Source organism: Ovis aries, chromosome 14 (genome assembly GCF_016772045.2).
Source record: "Ovis aries strain OAR_USU_Benz2616 breed Rambouillet chromosome 14, ARS-UI_Ramb_v3.0, whole genome shotgun sequence".
Lineage (NCBI taxonomy): Eukaryota > Metazoa > Chordata > Mammalia > Artiodactyla > Bovidae > Ovis > Ovis aries.
The window spans coordinates 57,469,513-57,486,565 of NC_056067.1; the positions used below are offsets into that span (position 1 = coordinate 57,469,513).

The 17,053-nt window shown below is 58.8% G+C and overlaps 1 protein-coding gene across 1 annotated transcript; it reads left to right on the forward strand.

Annotated features, from left to right (window-relative positions):
• Window positions 1–907: 907 nt before the first annotated feature.
• Window positions 908–16,884, forward strand: IGLON5 (IgLON family member 5). Its single transcript, XM_015100290.4, has 8 exons — window positions 908–1,003; window positions 9,052–9,130; window positions 10,034–10,266; window positions 11,803–11,922; window positions 13,150–13,284; window positions 13,514–13,634; window positions 14,224–14,378; window positions 15,263–16,884. The coding sequence occupies exons 1-8, from the start codon at window positions 925–927 to the stop codon at window positions 15,349–15,351; spliced, it is 1,011 nt and encodes a 336-aa protein (XP_014955776.3). The 5' UTR covers window positions 908–924; the 3' UTR covers window positions 15,352–16,884.
• The last annotated feature ends 169 nt before the right edge of the window (window positions 16,885–17,053 follow it).

Sequence of the window (17,053 nt, forward strand, 5' to 3'; positions counted from 1 at the left end):
CTGGGCCTGGGGGCCCTGATGACTAGGGGACCAGATTCCAGGGTCTGAGGGGCCTGGGAGCCCGGACTGCTGAGGGGCTAGGAGACAAGGGGGCTGGGGATCAGGATTCCTGGATCTGGGTGGGGGAGGGCACTGGGGACTCTGGGTCCTGGGTCTAGGGGAAGGGAGACTGGGGGAGCAGACTCCTGGGTCTGGAGGGGTTGGGTGCTGGCACTCCTGGGGCTGGGGCCAGGATTTCTGGGTCTGGGTTGGAGAGGGCTTTGGGGGGCTCTGGTTCCTGGCTATGGGGGACAGTGAGGACTGGGGAACCAGACTCCAGGGTCTGGGGGTGCTGGGAGCCCGGACTCCTGGGGCTATGGGAGAAGGAGGCTGGGGACCAGAATTCCTGGGTCTGGGTGCTGGAGGGCACTGGGGACTCTGGTTCCTGGGTCTAGGGGCAGCGAGGACCGGGGGACCAGTCTCCAGGTTCTGGGGAGCCGGGATTTCTGGGTCTGCGGGAGGAGGAGGCTGGGGCCTGAAGCAGGAGGAAGGTAGCCTCCAGGGAGAGTGTCCCGGCCCGGGGTCCTAGGGATCCGAGGCGGGGAAGCCGCGGGGACGGCCGGGGCTGGAGGGGGTAGGGGCCGGGCCGCAGTAACAAAGACCTCTCCCTCCAACAAGCGCCCCCCCTCGGCCCCGCCTCCCCGGCCCCCCGCCTGCCCTGATTGGTCGGCCTTCCTGCCCGTCAGCGCCGCCCCCTCCCCGGGTCTGCAGCAGCTCCGGCCGCCTCGTCGCGCCCCCCCAGCCCCCTCCCCCCGCCCCCGCCGCCCCCCGGGCCGGTGCAGCCGCAGGCGGGGTCCCCCTCCCCCTTCCCCCTCTCCCCCCAGGCCTCGCGCTCCCCGGACCGGCCCCCCCTTTCCCCTCCCCCTTCGCGCCGCCGCTGCCGCGATGCCCCCCCCCGCGCCCGGGGCCCGGCTCCGGCTTCTCGCCGCCGCCGCCCTGGCCGGCCTGGCCGTCATCAGCCGAGGTACCGCAGCGCCGGGGGCGGGGGGCTCGACCGGGACTTCAGGGTCCCGGGCGGGGATTGGGGGCGGGGGATAGAGCATCCCCGGGCGGGGAGGAGGAGGCCCCCGGACGCCGAGGTCTGGGCCGGGGGGGCGGGGGCAGCATCCTCTGGCTGGGAGAGGGGTCCTCAGACGTCTGGCTCCATGCCTGGGGGCAGGGGTCCGCGTCCTGGGGCCCGAGCCTGGGCCTAGGGGCGGAGGTCTGCTTCTCCCGGTCGGCGAGAGGGTCGCGGACACCTGGTCCCGGCCTGGGGGCGGGAGTCTGCGGCTCGGGATCGTGGTGGGGAAATCTGACGCTAAGTAAGGGTCCCCGGGCAGGATCTCTGAACTGAGTTGGTGGGGGGTAGGCAGAGAGATGCCCCGTCGGGGGTCTTCATCTCTGCCTGCGAGGGTCCCCTGGGGGTCCCGGCCTGCGGGCTAGGGTCGGCGTTTCAGGGGGAAGGTTGAGGGGATGATGTCGTCCCAGGTTCCCAGGGTCAGTAAGAGATGGGGGCCGGGGTGTCGAGAGACCTCCGTCCCGGGCGGCAAAAGAAGGGGGTGGGGCTGGTCTCAGCTGGGAAAGGACAGAAATTCCCCAGCTGGGTCGTCTAGGTTGGGAGAAAGTGTTAGTATTTGGAGGGTTACATTTATGTGTAAGGGGAGATGGGGCTGGAGATCCAAGAAGTTGGGGTGCTGGGCTGGGGACTCCAGATGTGGAAAGCCCTGGCTGAATATTTGGGTTTGGGGCAGGACAGAGGGTGACTGAGGACCGCGGGAAGGGAAGGGTTAACCCGGGGTCAAGGATTAGTATCAGTCTTCCTAGTTGAGGCGAGGCGGGGGGCGGGGAGCGGGGGCGGGCTGGGGGCTGGTCTTTTGTAGAGCTGGAAGGGAAGAATGGTAGGGGAGAGGCTGGGGGGTGGTGAACTTGGCAGTCTCTGTTTAGAAGATGTATAGCTGGACCTTGTATCTCCCAGCAGGCAGGCGACCTGGGGGTGGTCCAAGAGATGACCCCCTAAGGAGGGGAGGGGAGAGCTAGGAGGCTGGAGGAAGGGCCCGGGGTTCATTTAGTGCTTCTGGAGAATCACCCTCAGGCCCTGCCCTGCCCCAGAATCACAGAGGCAGGGACACACAGTCGGGAACATCCTAGAACCTCCGACAGTCTCCGCGAGACAGCTGCGAGACAGCGGCTCTCCGGCTCCCACCCACACAACGCCCGTCAGGCACAGCCACATAAACACCCGTCACCCCGTCCGACCCGGAGCCGCACCTGCAGACAGCCGGAGTCACACGGGATGCTGGCGGCTGGGGCGGGGCGGGGCGGGTGGCGGGGATCACCCCCTCCCTGGTGCAAAGCGTCTGGGTGCCCCTCCCACCTGGTCCGTCTGAATCCCTGTCTGACTTTCTGCCTGCCTGTCTGTGTCTCTCTGTCTCTGTCGCTTGTCTCTCTCGGTCTCTCTCACGTCTCACGCCATTTCTGGAGGCTTCCTGGCTTGGGGTGACATCCTGTTGGTCTCCGTGGCTGGGTCTCTGGCTCTCCATCGCTGCTGGGTTCAGCACAATTCCACACCTGGCCCGATCAGCCTCTGGAACTGCTTGTCCCCATCACACCCTGTGTGTCTCTCTCTGTCTCTTTCCAGCCCCTCACATGGTGCCTTGATCCTCATCCACTTCTGGGAACTCATGTCCCATCCCGGGTCACTCATTCTCCTCCTTGTCCTTTGAAATGTCTCTGACCTTCTCCCTTCACCTCTCCATTTTCCTCTCTCTTTTCCTTTACTCTCAAGATCACTTTCCATTTGCCTTCTACTTTGACTCTTCAGAACCCTAGAAATAACTGTTGTTCACACGTGCAGGGCTGGGAGCTCAGTGGAACCAGGAGATGGTCTGTGACCTAGGTCAAGTCCATTCCCACCTCTGGGCCATTTGTTCCCTACCAGGGACTTCGACCAGAGGGACAGAGGGCAGAGTGGCTGGCAGGTGAGCTGAGACAGGATTAGAGGGTTGGAAAGACAGCCCCACCTACCCACCACTGCTTGACGGCTGAGGCTGAGAAAAAGCCGGTGGAAGTCACGCCAGATTGCATCTCCTCCTCTCTTTTATTCATTTGATGGTTTCCAGATTACAGGAGGAGAGCATACCAGTGAGCCATCCACTACAAGAATGCATAAAAGCAAACCCCGCCACGTCCCCACCCCGCCATGTTCCAGTCTCAAGAGAGAGCCAGGGTCCTCAGCCTCCCCAGTAGCCTCTCACTTGCACGGTCAGACAGGCAGAGTTCAGCGTCTGTAAAGGATTGGTTAGTTTGTTGATGTTCCTCCCAAGATAGAAACAAAGTAAAGCCATTTCTCTGCAACTGGCTTTTTTCCACTCAACTCTACCTCCCTGGCATCTGTAGATATTGCTCTGTCTTTACTTTTTTCCCCCTCTAAATTCTTTATGCCAACATACACGCACATCCACACATCCACTTAGAAAAGTAGCTGCAGCTGGTGATTTGGGGGTGGTTCCTTTGCCGTATTAAATGAAGCAGGGGAAGGGTGAACACAGGCTGCGGACCCTTCTCTAGGGGGTCCCCCAAGCACCCAGTTTGTCTAGACTGTGGGCGCTGCCTTGTTAGCTCATTTAACACATATTTACTAGGTACACAGACACTGTTCTAAACACTGGGGATCTATAAACACAGCAGTGGAGTCCCTGACCTCCTGGAGCGTACATCCTAGTGGGATGGAGAGAGATCCACCAACTAAAACCAAACCTACAAAGTAAACAGGTGATTTTAGAGAGTGATGAGCACAGAGGAAATGAGCATGACTCGGCAGGCAGACGAGTTGGCCTTGGGAGCTCAGGTAACATCTGAGCCGCTGAGTGGAGTTCAGACTGAAAGGAGGGGAGGAGTCAGCCTTGGAAAGATTCCTTGGGAACAGCAGAAGCAAAGGCCCTGCAGTGGGAAAGTGAAAGTGAAAGTCGCTCAGTTGTGTCCGATTCTTTGTGACCCCATGGACTATATAGTCCATGGAATTCTCCAGGCCAGAATACTGGAGTGGATAGCCTTTCTGTTCTCTAGGGAATCTTCCCAACCCAGGGTTCGAACCCAGGTCTCCTGCATTGCAGGCGGATTCTTTACCAGCTGAGCCACAAGGGACCAGTGGAAAGAAACGGCCAGCACATGGAAAGTTCCAGGGCTCTAGGCTCAGCCTAAAGACACTGGACATCAGTGATAAGGAAGATTTGGGAGGTCAGCCAAGAGGGAGAGGGGTCTGGGGGCTCTTCAGTGGCAGTTAGACTAGCCTTTTCTTGGGCTTCCCAGGTGGCTCAGTGGGTAAAGAACCCACCTGCCAATGCAGGAGACTTAAGAAACACTGGTTCAATCCCTGGTTCAGGAAGATTCCCTGGAGGAAGGCATGGCTATCCACTGCAGTATTCTTGCCTGGAGAATCCCATGGACAGAGGAGCCTGGCGGGCTACAGTCCCTAGGGTTGCAAAGAGTTGGACAGGACTGAAGCGACCTAGCACAGCACAGCACAGCACATGAGAGTCACCTGTCTGGAATGGCAGAGACCCACATGGTCCCTCCCATCACAATTGGATCCACCGCCAGGCTGCTCCCTGCCCCATAACCATCCCACCAGCCAACACAAGTAGAGCTGTTTGCAGGTGCTTAACTAGCAGAAACCTGCTTGGGTGACCTTTCATCCTCTCTCCCTCAAGCCAGCGAGTGAGGCATGATGATGGTCCCCTGATGGGCCCCATTTAGAGGTGGGAAAACTGAGTCCCTGGTATAGGAAGTAACTTGTGCAGCTAGGTGGTGCAGCTGGGATTTGAACCTAGGCAGCCAGGCTCCCCAGTCCATTCATTTAGCAGGCTGGTTATGCTTGCTTAGTAGTAGCAGAACAGATGCTGAGTCCTGGACTCAGGGGTGGGTGCTGGGCATAGAGCAACCTACAACCCAGAACCGCCCTGCCCTTCCCCCACCCCCAGGGGACCGACACCGAACCTGGGATAGCAGTAGATGTTTCTTTAAAAAGAAGGTGCTGTTAAGAGCAGCAAGCATTTCTGCCTGCTAAGCGCTGAGTTAAACATTTTGCTTGCATGTTCTCATGGAATCCCTGACAAAAAGCCTGCTGAGGGAAGAAATACCATTTTTCTCCTTTCTACAGTTGAGGAAACTGAGGCTCAGACTGGCCGGGGGTCATCCAGTCAGGAAATGATGGGACAGACATTTGGTCTATCAGCCCAGGCTCCTCAGGGCTTTCGTATCCAATCTCTAGAGATATCCAGCCCCCCTACCAACAGTTCTCTAAGTCCAATTTGGGGGAGGCCTTCGGAGAACTCCTGGTCAGGAAGGGAAAACACCTGGATGCTGTAACAGCTGAATCAGAGGGTACTCAATAGAGACAGTGGGAACTGTCCACCTTGTATAGTCAGGGATGTACTTCTGGAGGAGGGGGCATTTGAGCTGGGGTTTTGAAGAATGCATAAGAGTTCAAGAGTTGGCACAGCATGTTGCAGGCATCCATTTACATTCCCTCATTCAACAAATTTTTCCCAAGGCCTTCCAGGCCAGGCCTGGTGCTGGGAGATCCTGGGGACACAAACCTGAGTCAGACTCAGGCTCTGCCCTCAAGAAACTTATAGTCTGATAGGGGAGAGAGACACAGACAGTCACCACAGTGTGATCTGAGCTCTAAGGGAGGTAGTGCAGGCATTGTGGGAAAACAAAAGAGGACTAGAAAGAGTAGGGATTCAGTGTTTTCCAAGCAGAATTCCTACAGAGGGGACCTCATGTGCACTGGCTTATTTATTTAGCTATTAAACATGTCTTGAGGCCGCCTATGGGTCAGACTGTGCGTAGGGTGATGCTGCTGGTGAGGAGCCCGGGCCCCACCCTGAGAGGCTCCCATCCGGTGAGGAAAGCAGAGCGAGACAGTCCAAGTGATTGAGACTAAGAGGGAGGGACAGTGAATGGGACTCAGACAGATGGTGGGGCCGGGCCCAGCGACAGACAGGGTGGTGGGATGGCTCACCTGACCCTCTCCTCCATTTACTGACACGCAGAGAGGGGAAGGGACTTACTCAAGGTCACACAGCACACAGGGTCCTCCTGAGCCTGGAGTCTGGGAACTGCAAGAGCCAGACAGGCAGACATCCAAATTTATAGACACACAGACCAGGCATACAAGACCCACTTGAGATAACTTCATCACTCATCTCCTGAGACCGCCCTCAGCCAGGGCCCAGCTGGGCGTGCTGGGGACGCAGATGGTCTGAGCCGGGCCTTGCCCTGGAGGAGCAGGTGGGGGAGGCAGACGCCTCTGATACACGGAGCCCTGGGAAAAGAGCGAGAGGCTGTGTGGGCTCGGATGGGCCGTCTCTCCTCCGAGAGGCCCCATATACCAGGTGCCTGGAGAAGGAGAAGCGTTTTGATGGGGAATAGTGGGAGGGAGAGAGGGGGAAGAAAAATGGGGAATGCAGACTTGGGTCGCACTAGGGGAGGGGAGGCAGGAGACAGAGATGTCAGGGCCCTGGATGCCAGGCTGAGGGGTGGGGACTTTGTCCTGGAGGCCCTCTGAGTGTTGGAAAGATCCCTCTGGCAAACAGTGTGTGTGTGTCTGTCTGTTTCTCTGTCTCCTGGGACATGTGATTAAGATCCTGCCCTCTCCTGTGAGGTCCGCACCCTACCCCAGGGCCCGAGGCTGAGCTCAGGAGCCCTTGGTTCTACCCTGAGGCTTTGGGGGCACCTTGGACAGCTCCTTCTTCAATCCCCCGGCCTGGGGCAGGCCTCCTTGAACCTGGGACAGTTGCTATCGGAGGGCTGGGGAAGTGGCGGGCGGGGAGGGCAGGGTGATTTTGGCTCCCAGGAGGCATCTAACGACGCCGGCATTTTTGGTTAGGGTGAGGGAGCTCCTGGCATCCCGGGGGGTCAAAGCCGGGATGCTCTCAAACATTCTACACTGCATAGGACGGCCCCATGATGAAGAATCATCCGGCCCCCGATGTCAACGGTGCTGAAATGGCACAAGCTTGGTCTGGGATGTGTGTGCCCAGGAGTGTGACAGATCTATGGGGTGTGCATATGCGTGTGTGTGTGTGCATGGCTGTGTGTGATCTGATTGTAGGTGACAGCATGGCTGCATGTGCCCAACTCTTGGCCCAGGGCAGTTGCTTTGTATTTGAAAGCCTCCGTCCGTGTGTCGCTGTTTCAGGCTGTAGCTTCATGCACTACTGTCTGGGGTCGGGGGTGGGGATGAGCATAGCCCTCCAGCTGGGAGGTCACTGTGACCGATGAAGCCTGTGTGTGTGTGTGTGTGTGTGTGTGTGTGTGTGTGTGAGTGTGAGAGAGAGAGAGAGTCTTTGGGCAGGGCTGTAACTGTGTGTAGACTTGGCACCTGTGCGTGTTGGGCTACATGTGTGTAACCGTGTGCATCTGGTTCTGTCTGGGGGGGCTGGTCAGGGTGTTGTGGCTGCTGGCCGACTGGCGTGCTTCCGGGAAAGAGCTGTCTCTTCTAACTGACCTTCTCCCGGGGGTGTGTCCCGGGCTGTGTGCCTCAGCCCAAGTGTGTATGCCTCTGTCCCTCAGCGGACCCACTTGTCGTGGGTGGGACTTTTTCCTGTCCCTGGGGCTGACTCTTTCCTGGGCCCTGGTGACTGTGTGTGTGTGTGTGTGTCTGTCTCTCCCCTGGCTGCCCCTTCCTCTTCCTAGGGCTGTCCTGGCACATCCTCTCTGCCAGGCTCAGGGCTGGCGAGTCCCTTCCCTCTCTCCAGGGCTCACCAAATGACCAGAGCAGCTCCAGCGCAGGTGAGCTGGGGGTGAGGGCTGCGGGATCCAGGCCCCAAATCCTGGGGCCTGGTAAGCCCACCGCCCTGGCTCTGCCCCAGCTGCGTCCAGAGGGGCTGCAGATGGAGAGGGCCTCCGGGAGTCATCGGGGTGGTGCAGGCAATTAATTCATCAGATTAATCAGTTCCTCATTCCGGGGCAGGTGCCGGGGCAGCCCTGAGCTGGGCAGAGCCTCCCCTGGCGTCCAAGGTCACCCGGCCTCTTCCTCTCCCCCGCCTGGTGCTGTCTCCATCCGCTGCCTCCGCGGGCCCAGCCCCCACTCCCTGGCCCTGGTCCAGCCTCTGGCCACAGTCCACGGAGAGATGAATGGGTGGGGGTGGGGGTTCTGCCAAGCGCCGGGGCACTGGAGCGGGCAGGCAGGAGTGGGCATGCGCCTGCCAGAGTGCCCCGCTGGGCCCAGGCACACGGGGCAGTCTGTGTGCACACGGGGATCGCTACACCACGCCAGAGGGCGTCCTGGGTGTCTGTGATAGATGTGTGTCCGTGGATATTCGCACACACCCGTGTTTGTGTGTGTGCTGGCGTTTGTGTGTCTGGGTGTCTGTGTGCACATGTGTGGGTGTTGAGTGTCTGCCTGCAGCCTGTCTTTCCGTGTATTTCTGAGTTAATGTGTGTACATGTGTGTACCTGTCTGTTACATCTGTACATACATCTGTGTACATGAGTGTGTACTTGTGGGTCTGTGAATATGTATGTGCCTCTGTGTATGTGGATATGTGTGTGTGTGTACTTTTGAATCTGTGTGTTCACTTGAACATGTATGTGTGTGCCGTGTTTACACATGTCTCTGTGTGTGTGCACAGCTTTGTGTGTCTCTACCTGCACATGTGCATTTCTGTGTTTATGAGTGTGCATGTGTCTCTGTGTGTGCACACATCTGTACACAGCATCTGTGAGTGTATACTTGAGCTTTGATGTACGTGTGTCTGTGTGCATATACATGTGTTTATGTGCTGTGATTGTGTTGTCCCAGTGCCTTGGGAGGTGTGTAGTTTGTGTGTCCCAGCCTGTCTGGGTCAGCATGGGCATGTGGGAAGGTACGTTGCGTGTGTCTGTGGTGAGTGTCTCTGGAAACATCAATGAATGTGTGTGCCAGTGGGTGTGGGAAGTGTGTGTCTGCCAGGGTGTGTGTGTGTGTGTGTGTGTGTGTACACATGTGCACGGTCCTGCCCAGCTGAGCTACCCTCCCTTCCGCAGGACTGCTGTCTCAGAGTCTGGAGTTCAGCTCTCCTGCTGACAACTACACGGTGTGTGAAGGCGACAACGCCACACTCAGGTAGGGGGACGCAGAAGTGCTGCCCCTTCGCCCTCCTTAGAGGGGAACTGTCCTGACCCACAGGCTCCACCCATACCTCCCCCCTCATCGGGACAGAGGCCATCAGGGCCCAGACTCTGGGCCCGGCTCCACCCTGGGCCTCAGTGTGCCCATCTGTCAAATGGGTGGAGGAGCGGTGACCACCACCTGGGTTGTTGGAGGATGCATGAGTCTGTACATACACCCCGGGGGCTTCCCTGGTGGCTCAGTGGTAAAGAAACCACCTGCCAATTCAGGAGACCCAGGTTCAATCCCTGGGTCTGGAAGATCCCCTGGAGAAGGGAATGGCAACCTGCTCCAGTATTCTTACCTGGGAAATTCCACGGATGGAAGAGCCTGGCAGGCTGCAGTCCATAAAGTCACGAAAAAGTCAGACACCACTTAGGAACTAAACAACAACAACACACGCTGAGCTTAGAGAGCTTAGCACACTGACTGTTTAATCAGAACTGGTGTTACCCTCCCCCAGCTCTCTGCCCTCCTGTGGGTCTGTCCCCCCATCTCTGTCGCTCTCTCTGAGTGTCTGTCCCCCTCTCTCTGGGTCCCTTGTCATTCTGTATCTCTGTCCCTCTCCCCCGGGGTGTCTGTCCCCCTCTTTTTGGGTCTCTGACACACAACAGTCACTCAGTAAACATCAGCTGTCATCCCATTGTGCACTTGGGCTCACAACTATCCCTCTCTGAGGCTGTTTGCCCACCTGTAAAGTGGGCGCAGTCACAGCTGCCTCCCAGGACTGCTGTGGGAACTGGAGATGCAGCGAGCCTTCCTCTCTCCACCTCCAAGCCCCCTTGACAGGGGGGACCCTGGAGGGCCAGGCGGGGATGGGGGAGAGAAGAACTGCCCTCCCCTCGTCCTCCCCTCCAGCTGCTTCATTGATGAGCATGTGACCAGAGTAGCCTGGCTGAACCGCTCCAACATCCTGTATGCGGGCAACGACCGCTGGACCAGTGACCCGAGGGTGCGGCTGCTCACCAACACTCCCGAGGAGTTCTCCATCCTCATCACCCAGGTGGGGCTGGGCGACGAGGGCCTCTACACCTGCTCCTTCCAGACCCGCCACCAGCCGTACACCACTCAGGTCTACCTCATCGTCCATGGTGAGCCTTCCGCCGGGGCCCTGGCCGGGGAGGGGGAGCCGGGGATGGGCGCTGGGGAGAGGGGACACTCGTGTCCTCGTCAATCCCAGGGACATCCAGGGAAGACAGACACACTCCCTGCCCTCACGGATTCCAGCCAGGCAGAGGGAGAGAAAGTCAGAGACAACCTCCAGGGCAGGAGAGATACGCGGGCCAGGGGGCACTTGAAGGAAAACCCCGCGTTCGTTGGCTCAGCCCTGTTTCTTGAGCACCTGCTGCGTGCAGGCACTGCTCCACAGGCCAGGGACAGAGAGGAGCCAGGTAGGCTGGCCCTGCCCTTCTGGAGGTGTCTTTCCGAGGAGAGGCAGTTTCCCAGACATCACGTCTGAGCTGAGACCTTCAGGAAAAAGAACAGCACGTGCGGAGGCTGGATGCTCAGAGCGGGAGAGGTGGGGGTGGAGAGACCCATGGCGGGGGACGGGAGGCTGGAGAGACCCATGGCATCAGAGGTGGTCTGGAAGGCAGCGAGCACGTGGAGAGACAGGAAGCCAGGGACGGCTCAGCCCTGCTCTTGACAAGCCCTGACCTGGGAGCCAAATCCTCCGGTTCCAACCTTGCGGCTGCCACCCAGGGCTGAGGCACCCAAAGCGAGACGGACGTTCAGACTCCTCATCTGCAAAACCGAGATGACGCTGTCATATATCAAATTCAAGACGTCATCCGCTGGAAGGGACACCTTTACTTTATTCTGCTTGCTAGAAACGGGGTGGGAGGGTAACCTGCCCGTTAAACACTGGAGTCCTTCATAAGGCCACCCTGATTGGAGAAATGTTCATAGGGGGCGGGGTCGAGGCGGGGAACGCCCCCATGTGTTAGAATTGATGAACAGAGCAACATCTCGCTTCCCTGGTGGCTCAGTTGGTAAAGAATTCGCCTGCGATGAAGGAGTCGAGTTCGATCCCTGGATCAGGAAGATCCCCTGGAGGAGGGCATGGCAACCTACTCCAGCATTCTTGCCTGGACAATTCCATGGGCAGAGGAGCCTGGCAGGCTACAGTCCACGGGGTCACAAAGAGTCAGACAGGACTGAAGCGACTGAGCAAGAATGCATGCACCCAGAGGGGAGTAGTGAGGGTTTCATGGGTTCATTTTTGTGAAATACTTAAAACAGGGTAAGCTTACACTCAGTAGGCACCATACAAGCATTAGCTAAACAAATTAGCTGAGAATAATAGTACTAACCAATACAAATAGAGATGGGAAGGGAGGAATTCAGACCCAAAGATAGAAGATAGAAACCACGTGAGAAGGAAGGTGGAGAGAGACTGAGAAAGTGAGGAAGACACAAGACCAGCGACTGGAGAAGGGGCCAGATCCAGAGGGGAGAGGAAACAGAGGAATTCTTACAGAGAGTCAGGAATATCAGCTGAACCCCTGGGTCTGAGGGAGGAGGGGCCAGGGGTCTGGACTCCTGGTCTGAGGGAGGAGGGACCAGGCCTAGATCCTGGGTCCTGGGAACCCACAGGGCCTCTCACTGACCTTCCCTCCGGTCTGCAGTCCCTGCCCGCATCGTGAATATCTCTTCGCCCGTGACAGTGAATGAGGGGAGCAACGTGAACCTGCTTTGCCTGGCTGTGGGGCGGCCGGAGCCCACGGTCACCTGGAGGCAGCTCCGAGGTGAGGACCCCACCCCTGGCTGAAAGTCCTTTCCCCCACTCCACAGGCTGGGCCCAAAGCTCCTCATGTTCCTAGCTAGATACCCAGAACCTCCCACTCCCACCTCCTTTGATCCCCCCAGAAGCTTTGTCATGACCGGATTTACCCCTCCTACTTGGTCCTGTTATTTCTCCAACGGACCCCAGAGCCTTAGGGCCTACCCACGTGCCCTCCCAGGCTGGGGCTGTTTCCTCCACCCACCTGCTAGATCCCAGCTTGCCCCTCATCCCCGACTCCAGCAGCCCCAGTCTCTTCCCTACCAGCTCACAGGATTCTCCTGGACTCAGACTCCCATCCACTAGATGACCGGAGTCAGGTTAGCGCCACAGCCCCTGCCCACATTACTCCTGTCTCCTGTTCACATTACTGAATCTCTGCCGGATGCCTCAGGCCAGCGGTTCTCTTAGTATGGTCCCCAGACTCACAGCAGGAGCATCACCTGGAGACTTGCCAGAAAGGCATGAGTCAGAACCACCCCTCCCCCTATCACCACCACAATCTGTCCTAACAAGCCCTTCAAGTGATCCCAAGGTAGAGCTGAGAAGCATGGCGGCCCCCAAACAGAGCGATCTGAATGGGAAAGTCCAGATCCTACACATTGCACACTGTCCCCTTTACTTGGATTTCCACCACCATTTCCCAGACCCCTAGATCCTCACTCACTGGGTCTTGGGAGACCAAATATGCCAGCCCCTAGATTTCTTGGGGCCCCAGAACGCAATAACTAGGTCTTGGATCCCTGGATCCTCCCCTGCCACTTCATCTGAGCCCCACAGTTCTGGTCTTGAGTTCCTGGATCCCCGAATGCTGTGAGTCCCAAAGGGTCTTCTGAGCAGGCGCGCTGTTCTAAGACACCCAATACCTGGATTGCTGATTCCAGTCACCAGCTCCTGATTCCCTGGGCCCCAAGGGCTAGACCCCAGAATCCTGGATCCTCCCTCGCCAGGGCTGTTTTCTGGATCTTTCTGAGCCCCAGGAGCTCCTGGCACCCTCCCCACTGGGTTCTAGTTACTAAGTCCCAGCTCCTCAGTCCCTGTCCCACCGCAGCAACCCCCACCCCGCACTGACCCCGGCACTCCAGGCCCTGCGCCTGTCCGCCCCGCTGATGTTTGTCCGTGTTGTGCCCGTGTTGTCCCGTGTTAAGTGTTTGTGTCCGGCCCCGCCCCCTCCCCTCCCCTCCCCCCACAGACGGCTTCACCTCCGAAGGCGAGATCCTGGAGATTTCCGACATCCAGCGGGGCCAGGCTGGGGAATACGAGTGCGTGACTCACAACGGGGTTAACTCTGCACCGGATAGCCGCCGCGTGCTGGTCACAGTCAACTGTGAGCCGCCCCCCCACCCCCTGCTCCCCCTCCACCCCGCCGGCACAGGGCACAAAAGTGGGGCGGGCCCTGGGTCCCTGCGACAGGAGGAAGGGGGAGGGTCTGCGGGAGGAAGGGGTCCAAGAGGAGGGGGCTCGAGAACTCCCAGGAAGGAGGAAGGAGGGGCTGGGGGGTGAGACCCTTTCGTCCGCACGAGCAGGGAAAATTCGCTGACCCTGTCCCTCGCCAGATCCTCCAACCATCACCGACGTGACCAGCGCCCGCACGGCCGTGGGCCGGGCCGCCCTCCTCCGCTGCGAAGCCATGGCGGTGCCTCCCGCGGATTTCCAGTGGTACAAGGATGACAGACTGTGAGGATGGCACCGGGGCGGGCCGTGGTGGTGGTGGGGGGGGGCGGTCCTCGGTCCTTTGGGACTCGGGGAGGGCGCAGAGGGAGCAGAGTTCTGGGTCCTGGGAACTAGGGGGTGGTGGGGGTGGTGTCCGGGTTCTAGGTGTTGGGGTCCTCTGGGCCCCAGGGCAACTGCAGTGGCTTACTGGAAATTTAGGTCCTGGGATAATGAATGATGGAACCTGGCCTCCTCCTACTATTCAGGAAGAAGGTCTGGGGTGGGGGTGATGCTGAGACTTGTCAGCATCAGGGTTTTAGGGTACCCCACCAGCTTTAGGGTTAGGGGACCACTGGATCTGAGGTTTAGCAGGGCCTGGGAATCCCTAGAGGTTGGAGGTGAGGGTCTGGGTGTCTGGAGAGGGGCGTCGGTGGGAGTGGCCCGGGTTCCACAGGCAGTTAGAACCAGAGGCTCAGGGTCGCTGGGATGGGGGACAGAATGTAGGATCTACAGGGAATCGGGGAGTCTAATAGTCAGGGGGCTGGGCTTTTTGTCCGGAGGGGGTCCCGGCCCAGGGTCCTGCGGTCTGGTCCCTGACCCGGATCCCCGGCAGGCTGAGCAGTGGCACGGCCGAGGGCCTGAAGGTACAGACGGAGCGCACCCGCTCAATGCTTCTCTTCGCCAACGTGAGCGCCCGGCATTACGGCAACTACACGTGCCGCGCAGCCAACCGGCTGGGAACATCCAGCGCCTCCATGCGGCTCCTGCGTGCGTCCCCGGAGGAGCGGAAGGGGCGGGGCCGGGGCTTGGGCGGGGCCGACCTGAATGGGCGTGGCCAGGGAGGTAGAGATGCAGAACCGCCCCTCGACTGACCCCGAGCTTAGGAAAGAGCCCAAGACCGGTGTTCATTGAGAACCCACTAAGGGAGGGAATTGGATGCTGGGGACACTGCAAGGCACAAAAGAGGCAAGGTCTGGTGGCTCAGACGATAAAGAATATGCCTGCAATGCAGGAGACCTGGGTTCGATCCCTGGGTTGGGAAGATTCCCCTGGAGAAGGGAATGGCTACCCACTCCAGTGTTCTTGGCTAGGAAATCCCATGTACAGAGGAGCCTGGAGGGCTGCAGTCCATGGGATAGCAAAGAGTCGGACACAACTGAGCGACTAACACTTTCACTTTTGTCTAGGGACTGGTACAGCTAGTAGCAGTAGTAGTAAAGCAATAAAGTACACAAATAAAATGAAAAGTCAACAAATACATAAGCAAAAAACAATTTTGCATATTGATAAGGACTATCAAGAAAATAAACAATAGAATTGGGGATGGTAGCAGTAGACATACGCATCAGAGAAGACTTCCTGGAGGAAGCAACCTTTGAAATGAGACCTGAATGGTCAAAAGAATCCAGCCCTGCCAAGATCTACCAAAGAGCTTTGCAGCGGGGTGGGCTGGGGGAGCAGGTGCGGGGACAGAGATGAGCCAGATGATTAGATTAAGAGTGTGGTGTGGGCAGGGTCCCTGAGTGAAAACCCAGAAAGGCCCTTAGGAGGCGGCCTCAGACAAGACCCTCAGAAGCAAGACACCCAGGAGACACACGCATGGGGTCTTCCCACTCCAGGCCTCCTCCCTTGACCCCTCTCTCTTTCCCCAGGCCCAGGATCCCTGGAAAACTCGGCCCCGAGGCCCCCAGGGCCCCTAACCCTCCTCTCCGCCCTGGGCTGGCTGTGGTGGAGGATGTAGGAAGAACTCAGTGCCGCTGGTGTCCCCCTGCGAGGGGGGGCTGAGGCCGAGAGCGAGAGGAGCAGGGGGAGCAAGCGCCGTGGGTCTCGAGGGGCGGAGGAGCTCTCGGCCGCTGAGGAAGAAGAGGAAAAGGAAGAGGAGGAGGGAAGATCTATAGAGAACCCATCACTGTGAGGGATAACGCAAAATTATGCATCTTTCTACAGCCATTCTCGCCACCGTTCACCTTTCCAATTGACCCACCCCTGGCCACCCCCACACCCCTCTCTTAGCTCAGGCTGTCAACTGGATCGCGCGTGTGTGGTAGGTGTGAGCGTGTGTGTGTGCATGTGTGTGTGTGTGTATGGATGAGGGGTGGGTGGGTGGGGAAGGGGGCTCAGCACTCTTCCCTCCTGGGCACCCCCTCTCCCCGACATCCACTGCCCCCATCCCCGCTGTCTCTCACCTCTGGCTGGAGGTAGGTATGGGGTCTTCGTGCTGGAAGCTGTGAGGGGAGGTTTTCCAGGCTCCCGCTTTCCCAGTATATGCACGTACCCCGCCCCCTCCCCTCCCTGCTGAAAGGCTGTCTCCCGGGCAGGTTGGAAGTGGGAGGGGCATCAGACTTGCCTGGCAAGCTGTCACTCAACCTCTGCGAGCAGGTGCGGGATCTCCACTTTGGCTCTGGGCCTCCCTGCTGTCAACCAACCACCTGCCTGGAGCCAGAGGCCCCATCACCGGCTCAGCGGCCTGAGACCTTCCCGCTTTCCCTGTCCCTCCCCGCCCTGGACTTTCTGGCCCTCTCCTGGGCCGATCGGTGCTTCCATCCAACTGTCAGGCCGGTGCCTGCTGTCACCTGCCTGTCTCAGTGCTTTGCCCTAGCCCTCCCCCACTCCCTTCGGCCGCCTGCAGCGCCCCTACGGTCGGCCCACAGGTGTGAGCTTGCTCGTCCACCACTGCCTGGCCTCTCCACCAACTGACCCTCCCAAAGGCTGACCTGACCACCCTCACACACACTCAGACACACACACACACACCAGCGACTGTGACCAGCAATAGCCCCCTGGCTCCAGCTGTCCTGTAGCCGGTGACCAGCTGTGGTTCCCCCGAGGATGAGCAATTATGTCAAAAAGGCACTCCGAGGCTGTAACTTCAGCTTGGATTGTAGGCATACCCCACGCTGGCACACCACATCCCACAACGTGGGGGAAGAGAGGGGCATCACACAGACGTCCCCAGCCCAGACCGAGATGTTACCAACTCCAGCTCCCGGGAGACCCTCTTATAAACACCCACCCCAAACTATACCACCCAGCAGGAGCTTGGGAGGACGAGAGAGGGCAGAGCAGGGGCAGGGGGGGCAAGGGGCAGTGACTGTACCTCAGATGGGGGCCCCATCCCACATTGTCTTCCATTCCCAGGGTCCAGGGGACAGGGAGGGGAGGGGGAGGGTGCCAGGGAGGGGGGCGGGGGGGCCCTGGGGGCCGTGTGTTCCGATTCATGGGGAGTGTTGAGACCGCCACACCAATAAACGCCTTTTTCCAAAGTCTCCGCCTACTAGTGTCAACGTCAGTAAGCATATGGGTGAGTGGAGTGCAGACTCCTGGTCATTGGTGGTGCCTCCCCAGCATCACTTCTGCCCTCCCCTTTCTCTTTGGTAGATGTGGAATTGACCTATTTACAGAGGTGGCCCCTGATTGGCTGAAGCTACTCGGCATAGCCCGTT